General features: G+C 39.3%; 1 protein-coding gene across 3 annotated transcripts in view; it reads left to right on the forward strand.

Moving 5' to 3' along the window:
* The window catches only part of GRIN2A (glutamate ionotropic receptor NMDA type subunit 2A), a 187,773-nt gene extending 177,414 nt beyond the window's left edge, over positions 1–10,359 (forward strand). Inside the window, exons 13-15 of one of the 3 annotated variants that reach the window (XM_074596894.1) lie at positions 2,871–3,109; positions 4,717–6,377; positions 9,947–10,359. In XM_074596894.1, the coding sequence (XP_074452995.1) occupies positions 2,871–3,109; positions 4,717–6,377; positions 9,947–9,962 (1,916 nt within the window). In that variant the 3' untranslated portion in view covers positions 9,963–10,359. Of the gene's footprint in view, positions 1–2,870; positions 3,110–4,716; positions 7,897–9,946 lie in introns of those variants that run through there. The other 2 variants (XM_074596895.1, XM_074596893.1) reach the window with 2 other exon arrangements.
* Positions 10,360–11,600: the final 1,241 nt, after the last annotated feature.

Here is an 11,600-nt window from a genome sequence, read left to right on the forward strand (position 1 = left end):
ATTAACAGTGATTTCTGTCATTGTCAGGTACAATGGGAGGGATATTGCAACAGCAGGATCTGAGAGACTCTGGGATGCTTTGTTTTTCGCAGCTTGCCAGGGTACTGTCATTTATCTCGACTCAAAACAAGCTTGGTTGGTTTCTGTAGTGACGGTTTTGGAAAGGTTAGTGGATTATCAATAGTTACTTTAGATGTACATGCCAAAGGGAAAGAAACGCAGAGGAAACAGAAATAAAAAACAGGTTTAAATTCCTTTGTGAATTTTGTTATGAATTGTAAAAGGGCACAGCAGTCAAATCAAGTTGATGTTTGACAGTCTTGGGAGATGTGAATTTTCCTGTGGGATGTAATGAGGGCTGATTGTCAGAGCTTCGGCTACTAATGCACAAACCAGAAACATTGCACTCTCTTTGGACTTGGGTTCTTTTCTATCGCCTCTGTGAGCTTTATTCATAGGCCTTGGGGAGGACTTGAAAGAGAGACGAGGGGAACAGTCCACTGAGGTTTAGCAGCACAAAAGAAATCCAAGAAGATATGGAAATGCAATAATGAACCCCAATTATCTATGTAGCGACAGTGTGCAATATCTATACTGTTACAATTAATAATTTATTGTCCCAATGTCCTGGATTAGAAGACTTTTAAAGATTCATTAAGATTGACTTTCTTCTTTAGGGATGCTCTTAGGTATTTTGAAGATTGAGCACTGTAATCTGGGAGAAGATACACTGCCTTTTTCAGATGTAGAGGTTTAATTCATGCTTCAAGCACAGAACTAAACTCAGAATTAACTAGGAACTGAATAATCTCTCTTACAAATTTGTGAAATGCCTTTGCTAAAGTGCCTGGGTACTTGTCCTTTCTACTTCAATTTTTCCTTCACATTCTATGAGAAGCAATTTCTCCATCACAGTCCTGTGTTCCAACTCACACATCCTTATTTTCCGTGGGCTGCAGCTTTTCTAATGCCCTGCAAAATGCTCTTGCACAGCAGGTCATTGATCTTCTAGTCTGGCTTGAAGGTAGCTGAAATGTCAATATAGGTTCTAGACGTTTTTTTTTCTGATCTTTACTCCAATGATGTATGAATTATAATACTAAAAATGTATTCCCTAATCCTTGGGTTAGGATTAGGGATCTGTAGCGTGGGAATTCTTCCCCCAAATTGAAGCCATATCCTAAACTGGGAAACACACCAAGCCAGCTAATACTGTACTTTCTGTCCCTCTGTATTGCCTGCTTTATTTTCTAGAAATGGCAAAATTTATGGCTTTAAAAATAATAATAAAATTACTCAGCTGAGTATATCCTCAAGAGAGTAAAGAGGCATGTATGCACATGCAATGCTTCAGCAAGAACAACACTAAGCATTTGAAAATTAATCATATAATGCAATATAAAAAACAGTCTTGGCAGGAAGAATTGCAGTTTCTTGCACACCTCTGTCCATGTCGGCAGTAGCAACCGCTGCTAACAATGGTGTCCTTCATCTGGGGCCAAATCTCATCGGTGAAATGTGGATTCTAAGACTAAGAATATGCAACAGAGGGAAAGAGCAGATCTGCTTCCTTAGCTTTAAGTTAATGAAGTGTTTTCATGGCAGTGAGGGTGTGGCACAGCCAGGACCAGGAACCAGGAATGCTCTGTTTCGCGCATGTGATGATGCCGTTTATTTTGCTGCTGCTGCCCAGGAGGCAGGTGCTGGCAGCAGCAGAAGGCCAGAGGAGGCTGGAAAAAGAAAGGCTGGGTGATCCAGCACGCCAGGGGGGAGCAGAAGGAGGTGTCCAGGACACCAGGAGAGAGTACGTGACATGGGAAGGGTTTGCAGTTATTGCATCACCCAGTGAAAAGAGGCAGAAAGGCAGGAGAAGAGCTGTATTTGACAGATACTGCTAATTACAATAAAAACTTAAGAACAGAAACAAGCATAGGAAAATGGAGAGGGGAGAGCATAAAAGGGTCTGGTTGTGTGTCAGGATGCTTGTCTGACCTGTGTCTCGTGGCTACAGCCTGTCCCATCTCTTTACTAAACTCAGTTCCCAGCTGTTTGTGCTGTGTTCTTGCTTTCCATTTGTTGTTTATGAGTGTGGGGGCAGATACGATTTGTTAGGGGACTTCTGGAAAGACCTGAGGTCCAAGCTGGTGCCTGGGTAAGGGGTGTATAGGGTTCAGGCACAGATATCGCACAGGCATAGCCCATGGCAGTGTTTGAGGGGTCTGTGAATACTGGTGTGTTTGTGAATCACACGAGTGATCGTGTGTGTGTGTTTCACTAGCAGACTTCAGTCCTCATCAGCTGGGCAGGAGGAGGAGGATCAGGCCATCTTTATTTGGGTTTGTGAGTGCCATGTGGTACTGCTAACGACATTGCTGTCTGTGAGGGTCTGTGTATGCATCGGCACCTCTGGAGTACGCAATGGGGGCTTACTACCAGCTGGACCTGCAGACTGGAGCAGCACCGGTGGCACATATTGGACTGGGACAGGAGGAGCCTCCTGGGTCTGAGGGTGCACCAAACGCAGCTCTCATGGATGGGGTGGGGGAATCCCCTGGGACAGGAACCCTCCAGTTCCACTCTCTGTAAGAAGGGGTACTAGTTAGAACAAGCAGAAGAAAGTTTTCCCCAAATCACAGATGCTGCTTTCTAGAGCCGCCAGCTTCCCACGTAATTTATGAAATCTGAGGACATCTGAAACTAGGGTGCTGTGAGTTGAAATCTGCTATATTTGCAAATCCTTAGTAGATAGGACTAAGATGCTCCACAAATGAAGCATTAAACGGTGCTGTATTTTTAAACTTGTAAAGACTTCGAATACTGTGAGTAGTAATTTTTGCGTTCTAACCTGTTTGACTCCTTGCTCTCCCTAGGGGAAATGGAAGAGTTAGAAACCCTGTGGCTGACTGGTATTTGCCACAACGAGAAGAACGAAGTCATGAGCAGCCAGCTGGACATTGACAACATGGCAGGAGTGTTTTACATGCTTGCAGCAGCCATGGCACTCAGTTTAATAACCTTTGTCTGGGAGCACTTATTTTACTGGAAACTTAGATTCTGCTTCACTGGAGTCTGCTCAGATAGGCCAGGATTGTTGTTCTCGATCAGCAGGGTCAGTATTACTTTCATTTCCCCCCATCAAGCAATAGATAGAATAAATGCTACCTCCCTAAAACATTATGTTTCCTTTTATTCCCACTTGGACATGTGAAATACATATTAGAGCATCAGTGTGATGCTCTAGAGTAGTCAACAGGTTTAGGATGTACTTGCACTCCATGAGAAGTCTTTTCTTCATTGGAATATTCTAAGGTATGAATTATCATATGCCAGGATAATCAATAATCAAATGCTGAAAACTAATACATTTAGGGGAAATTTTGATGAAGAAATGGTAGAGCTGCTCAGATACAGAAAATGGATTAATTTACACCAAAAAAAATCCAAACAAAATAAACAGTAAATTTATGAGAGACATTAGTTCCCAATTTTGTGTTTTTCTTAAACAAGTGTATTTTAAGCAATAAAAATATACTGGAATATTTTAATAAGCTTCTCTTGATAGCAAACTTGAATAAACCATGTGAGAAAAGGCCAAACGCAAGTGTCATTTGTGTTTGGTTAGACACTCAGACAGGTTTTAATGATAACTTTACCAAACCCAAAGTGGATTTACATATCCAAATAACTGATACTTGTCATAAAATAAGGGAAGCATGTGCTTGTTCTTAAATTTTTGATAAATTAGTTGGGGTTTTGTCATTTTGGGTTTTTTAAACACATAATACTTTCATTAGGTAGTTGATTTTGCTGGATTTTTTACATAGCTGAAGAGAATTAAAAATGATACTAAAATGCCCAATTGCTTTAAAATGTGCTGAAATTACCCTGTTGAGTAAATTGGACTGTATTGGAACTGCATTAAAAATACTCTGCCCTTCCCTGTTGGGGATTGTCTAGAAAAGCATATAGAGTTTAATCTCCACATTTTACATTTGAACTTTATACTTTTGGCCTTTTACGTGTGAAATTCTCCTAACCAATCTAGGGGAAAAAAGCACTTATTTCAAAGGCAAATTTCTAAGAATTACAAGTTCACAGGGTCAGAAACGTCAGTTGAGCTCACAGGGGAGACAGAAGAGGTCAGAGTTAAGAGACAGGCTTCAGCCTTTTGCTCAAAACGAACTCAAATTCAGGCTTTAGAAAGAGATGGGATTTTTTCACAGGCACCAGGATAGGAAACAGAAAAGCTAAAATACCATGACTAGAAGCCTTTTTATTTCAGTGAAAGTGAAGATTACCTTAACCTCCAAGAAGATAGCCTGCCTGCAGGCTTCTTTAGGGGGGTAATTTAATCACTGGCTTAAAAGAATAGAGTTTCCCTTACTGAAAGCTAGTTACATTTTGTGATGGGACTAGGGAACCTTTTGGGGTACCTTCTAATCTTGTTTTCTAGAATAAGCAGGGGATGCCAACACAGACCATTGGTTTGTAAAATACTGGCAATTTTTCTCCTTTTCAGTGCCAACAGATACGGTAGAAATAATTCTCCTATATCAATGTAAGGAAATGCTAAAAGAAGAGATATGAACTTTTAATCTTTCCAGTCGTTAGATAAGCAACGTGTAACTGTTCTTTATGGTTAATAAAGAAATAGAATGGAAGTGTTAAAAATTGACACATAGTGATTTAATTTGTTTTATATTACTTGTATTACAGGGTATTTACAGCTGCATTCACGGAGTACACATTGAAGAAAAAAAGAAGTCTCCTGACTTTACTTTGACCAATTCCCAAACAAACATGTTAAAACTACTGCGAACAGCGAAAAATATGACCAATATCAATCCTTCAAGAATTAACTCCCCAAAAAGAACAGCTGATTTCATTCAGAGGGGTTCCTTGATTATGGATATGGTCATGGATAAGGGAAACTTGATATTTTCTGATAACAGATCCTTTCAGACAAAGGATAACTTTTTTGGTGACAACATGAGTGAACTGCAGACACTTCCTGGTAATCGACACAAGGACAATCTTAACAACTATGTTTTCCAAGGTCAGCATCCTCTCACGCTGAATGAGTCCAATCCGAATACAGTAGAGGTTGCAGTAACAGCAGAAGCAAAAGTGAATTCCAGACCCAGGCAGCTTTGGAGGAAATCTGTTGAATCTTTACGTCAAGAATCTGTACGTCAGAGCCAAGGTTCCCAGAGAGAAAACGGGTCAGATGAAAACAGGCAGCTTTCAGTGAAAAGCCAAAGATACCTTCCTGAAGAGATTGTCCATTCGGATGTATCAGAGGCATCAAGCCGAGCTACTTGCCATATGGAGCCTGAAAACAACAACAAGCACCACAAAACCAAGGACAATTTTAAAAAAAGGACAGTAGCATCAAAATACCCAAAAGACTGTAGTGAAGTGGAACTGACATATCTGAAAACCAAACCAAGCTCTCCACGGGATAAAATCTACACGATTGATGCTGACAAGGAGCCAGGATTCCGCTTGGACACACCTCAGTACATCGAAAACATTGTCCTTCCAGAAACTATAGAGTTCCCTGATGTTTATCAAGATCACAATGACAACTACAGGAAAGCAGAACATGCTAACAGGACTCCCTTGCATAATGAAGACAGTCTTCCAAATAATGACCAGTATAAACTTTATGCAAAGCACTACACTTTAAAAGATAAAAATGCTTCCCTAGGTGACATGAACGATAGATATAGACAGAACTCCACCCACTGCAGGAGCTGTCTTTCCAATTTGCCCACTTACGCGGGACACTACTCGAGCAGATCTCCCTATAAATGTGACGCATGCTTGCGGATGGGGAACCTCTATGATATTGAAGAAGATCAGATGCTGCAGGATACAACGAACTTATCACTTCCTGAAGAAATCTATGAGCATAGTTGGTCACAAAACAATGCTCTGCAATATCATAAAAAAAATAAGTTGAGGATTAGCAGGCAACATTCTTTTGATAATATCGCTGATAAATCCAGGGAAATTGATATTGGAAGACCTTCTCGTAGTATAAGCTTGAAAGAAAGAGAGAAATTTCTACAAAGTAGTCCATATGCAAGCATGTTTAGTGTTCCCTCAAGCAAACTGTTGAGCAACAAGGCCTCACTTTTAACTCATGCACTAGAGGACAGTAAACGGAGCAAGTCCCTGTATCCTGTTCACTCAGATGATAATCCCTTTCTGCACTCCTATCGTGATGACCAGCACTTATCTCTTAGGCGAAGTCCGGCTGATCTTTATAAACATTCATTACCAACAAGAGGAAGACATGATAATTATTTAAGGTCATCCATAAAGTCTTCAGCATCATACTGTTCCAGGGATGGTCGGATCCATAATGACATGTACATTTCAGAGCATGTTTTGCCTTATGTTGCAAATAGGAATAGCTTGTACTCAACTCCAAGGGTTTTAAATTCCTGTAGCAATAGACGTGTGTATAAGAAAATGCCTAGCATTGAATCAGATGTTTAAATTTTCCGTGAACACTTTATCTATAGGGAAAAAATAGTTGCCACCATCTTAGAGGGAGAATTTATCCTTTAACAGTATCCTGCTATGGTAAATGATATGTAAACCTCTCCCTTTCCCAGTGTACTTTTGTACATGAATAGGTAAATTAGTCTGCTTTTAACCATCCTTTTAAAATATGTCTTGTTGAAAAGGATAAAAAAATAGCCATTTATGTATGCTTTATATATAAATGGCAAGCTGTACTGAAATAGCCCCAATATATGTTGGCAACTATGCTGTTTTGTATCTAATTATTTTATTATTTTGGTTATTCTAATTTATGTTGCTAAGTATCATTCAATGTACTTTTGTCCTTAGAAATGTTTAATGATTTTCTAGTACTGGATAAGCAATATGGTATGCATGTAGTATGACACAGACAAAAAGAATTAGGAATGCATTTGCACAGTTTCAAAAGTAAGACTTTAAAAGAGAACAGAAAGCTAGACTTTCAAAAATATATTTTAGCTTCGTAAGCATTTTCAAAGCCAAATAATAATAAAAAACCCCCCGAACCCCCGGGACCTTAATAAATAAAATACAGCGTGTTAGCACAAAATTAGTATGTTTGTTCTAGACTGACAGACGATAAATGGGAAGCCTGTAGGGCCAAACATGTGAACTGCTGTGTACCAAAAGGAAGCCCCATGGATATTGGTTAATGTTAATGTACAAATGCTTTTCTTCTATTTCACATGCATTTACCATTACGAACTAAGTTCATTGAAAAGTCTGCAGTCATCTTGTCAGAAATTTCACAGCTGCCTAATCCAGAGTATATATTTTTAGATATCACTATATGACACTTACTGTGGAGCTGTGGACTTTATTAGTAACCTTGAGGCCTAATGTAAGTTTGCATTTGCCCCTTACTGGTGATTACTCAGGGCTGTATAGTATTTCTTTTATTCCTTCACTTCCCAAACCAAATCCCAGCCCCCTGTAATTCTTTGTTCATAGTGTATTAGTGACATCTAATTAATTGTATGTTAATAGTATTAAAGCTCTTAATACAGTATCAAACACCGACAGCCATACGTTCAGTGTAATCAGTGAGGAGCGCAGTACCATTTATTTGAAGGATTAATGCCTTTGGAGGGACTTCTTCCTTCCAGAATATTGTGCATATTTGTTGAACATTAGACCATTTTTAAAAATTTCTCCAACCGAGTCTGTTATATAAATTGAATATATGCACACATCACTGAGGAACAGTATCTCTATTGTCACTGACTGCTATACAAAGGTATTCACATAACAGGGATGCATTCTTATATGAATTTACCTCTAGTAAAGATCAATCAGATTATTTCACAAGTATAATGTCTGCTACACACCCCTCCTCACCCCCGCTGGAAAAAAAGAAAGCACTAGATACGAATGGTAAGGGAGCATGGAGGGGAAGAGAGGAAGCCTCTTGTGAGTAGAATGTAGAACTGTGAATTTAATTTAAACTAAAAAAGTAAATATAATTGCTAATGTATTTGAACACTGAAAGCATTCAACAGGTGGTGCTCTCCCATTCTCCTGCTACTCTGAGAACGGCTTTAGGTTTTTTGTGTAGAGGACGTTTAGATTATTCAAGCATTATTCCTTACATTTCACTGAAGAACAGCGAGCAGGGAGACCATTACCACTGTGAATTGGAAAATGTGAATATTACCCTAACTTTTCTCTAAACTGAAACTCTTTTCAGTAGAATCATGCCTGTCGGCTGTAATTGTAGTATCTGTATGCCAGAGGTACAGTATGCAAGTTGTTTAATTTGGAATAGCAGACTGCAAAGCGGAGCTGCAAATGGGAGATAATATAAATGATGTATAGGGGTAGGCAAAATACATCTTCTTGAATTCTGTTTTACAATTTTTGCTTGTTAAACAGATCTAAGGCGACTTTAACTACCAAACAGTCCAGAATGAGTTTGTGGTATTCACAAATATATTTGTATGTTCACCATGATGGTGAAGGATAATATTTTTTGAAGGAATGGAATGTAATGAACTTTGGGCTTCCAATCCCTTTCCAGCTTTCAAAAATCTCATTATAGTTTATTCCAAGTATGTTCAGAAAGCATATCTATGGGTATCTGTACGCTGTCCAGAGCAAATATGTGTTGAGATTTCTTTATTCAACATTTGGTCACAATTTTTGGCCCTGATTCACCTGGTATGCTTTCTGGTTCCTCACTGGATGTGGTTTTTATAAGCAGAAGATCCTTACTCGCCCTTAGAGAGGTTCACATTGCTTAGGACTAGTTGTATGAGCGAAGCAGGGCCAGGCTGTTTATGGGATGACCACTGATTTTCATCAGCCAAAAGCTTTTCCCAAAGATATAGGTATACAATTTGTCTTAGGTGTACAGGAAGGCAAATGCACTGAAGGCATAGATGTTGTTTTAACGAGCTTAATAAAAATATTTCAGGCAAATTTTAATTTCCAATCCAAATCATGGTATATTAAGTAGATCTACAGTATTTTGAACTACCCGGTGTGTTTCAGCAGACATGGTATTTGCTGGTATCATACCAAAAACTGCCATACAAGTCACTGAGAATTTTACCAAGTGAATCATAAAACTCAGTGGTGGCTCTTCTCTTTCGTATCATCCTTAAGTTCTCAAAATATTTGCTGATTGCTACGAGTCTTTTCTATCATCATCTCTATCTAACTAGACACACATAATTCAATATATAGACTAGTACTGTATGTGAAGTTCTGGGAAAGAAAAATTCCCATTTACAACATTTTCGAAGTAAACTGTTGAAATCCAAATGTAAACATCCTAAACCCAGGTGGATTTATCCTTCTGTGAAATGTACAAGCAAATTAGCTATAAAGAAATACATTGCAGTGTTTGCTTTTTCTGATTTTGAGCAGATTTCTGCTGACTGTAGAGATTTATTATTATTAGCTGCAAACATGCAGTACAACCACCTCCCCTAAACCAAAACAAATTAAAGAGACAGAGGGAAGACTTGATAATGTTGCACAGCAGTTGTTCACATGGAAATAAAAGATGCTGCCTTAAAGGGGAAAAAAAGAAAAAAAAAAAAACAAACACAAAAAACCAGATACTGAAAGTAGAGGGAACAAGAATCTGCATGCATTTGTTGTTTTCATCTTGGCATATAATGTGAGTGAATGAAGGGGGAAGAAAAGGCTGAAGTGTAGGGTTGTAGGCGAGTAGCTGGTGTGGTTGCAGATGTATACGAGTAAAGAAGAAGAAGCTGGGAAGTTGAAGAAAAGTCTTCAACAGTAGAGCCACAAGCCACAGCTTGTGAGGCTCAGCCGTAGAGCGCGTGGAATTCTGAATATTGCCTGAGCTTTGTTGATATATTTGCACTGCCTTTCAGTTAAACCGAGATCAAGACTTTCTGTATTTCCCTCTCTCTCACTCTAGCTGCTGCTATTCTTGAAGAGGAGAAAAGAATCTTCCTGCATAAGTGGCCATCCTTTCTGTACCTTTCTGGATGGTGCTGGTGACTTGTTACATTTTCCTGATTACAGCTCTAGCAGTTTGTTGGTCATTCCTATCACCAAGATTTCCCGTGACTCCAGCTGGAACTGAATCAGGCTGTAAATGATATGGGCCATTCTTGGTAGCATGTCCTGTAGTGTTACACTGCTCCCGGACGACAACTTTTATGGAGGCAGGATATTGAATTGCTGAGGAATGCAGTAGGTACATGGAGGTAAAACCAGCTACATAGACATACCTGCCTCTTGCTTTTTTCCTCTTTTAAAGACATTGTAGAATTTCTTCATGTTTTTGTCTTTCCCTTTTCACCACAGTAAATTTTCCTTTTTCCTTTCAAATGGATTTTGTGTTTTGCTTGTGTTTCTTAGAGCAGTGTAGCCACCCACTAACTTAAACGCATGGAAATAAGATATTTTAATATATAAGATAAAATTAAGGAAAATTAAGAGTTTTTGTATTTCTGGAAAATTTCATTTAATGTTTTTTCAGCTTTTGCTCAGAATTCATTATTCTGCTACGTAAGAAGCTCGGTTAGGAGAAAGAGTGCTGTGGACAAACAGAACCCAAACCACTGCCAGCTCACTGTGTTTTAGCAGCATCTCATAAATACATGTCTCCTTCTCTATGATCTTTCAGGAACACGTAGGAGGTGAAGTAAGGCTCACAAGGAAAATGAGGAGTGGGGTTTTTTTTCCTGGTGAAAAGAAATCTTTTTACACAGTTTTAAAGGAAGCAAAAGCTAGAGCTGTGTGCGTAGTGTTGGGTTTCTGTGCTGGAAGGCTGAGCTCTTTCTGTTGCCAGTGGGGAGAGAGAGAGAGAAAGCTCCGTCCGGATGGTAGTTCAGAGCGCAAGGCTTGGGAGCAGTTCTGTGTGTGATGTGTCTGGAAGATTTTACCTCTCTCTGTTGACTTTTTAGAAAGTATAGGCTCCTAACAAGGACATCTCAGTTAGGTGGGCTTAGGAAAGTAATGGTCTACTTATCCCCAGCCTTAAAAATCTGCTAGTTAAATGTGCAAGTGAGTGCCAAGTTAAACCTTGCAGGTGCCTGGAGGTTCCCGTGCTTATGCGAGTAGTCACTAAGGTAGCACCTGGCAATTGCGGGTTTTGCAGTACTCCCAGCCTCGCCTGTATCATCGTTTGCTTTCTACCACATGACTATCCAGCATGAAATAAAAGTGTCAGAATCTATTCCTTGTAGAATAACTTGCTATTTTCATAGTTCCGCAGTGTAGCGTATGCATCTTAGTGATGGGGAAGATTTTGGTACTATTCCTTCCCTTGCTGGGTTCACATCGTAGAACAGGCACCAATCGTGGCACCAATCTAAGGGTCTAAGAGTCAGCTTGGACTTGGGAAGAATTCAAGAGGTGAATCTTTTTGTTGTTTTACATTGCATTTAAGATGTTTGATATATAAAACCTAGTGAAAACAGATCTTTTATGGCAAAATCCTCTCTTAGTTGATATAGAACAGTAACTATCCTGTGCTTGACTAGATTGTGTTGTGTTAATCATCACGTCGTGTGCTTCTTTCAAGATGGAGTGTCATACGTTCCCTTGCTAAACTTTCCCTTTCC

The sequence above is a fragment of the Larus michahellis genome, chromosome 8 (assembly GCF_964199755.1).
Source record: "Larus michahellis chromosome 8, bLarMic1.1, whole genome shotgun sequence".
NCBI lineage: Eukaryota > Metazoa > Chordata > Aves > Charadriiformes > Laridae > Larus > Larus michahellis.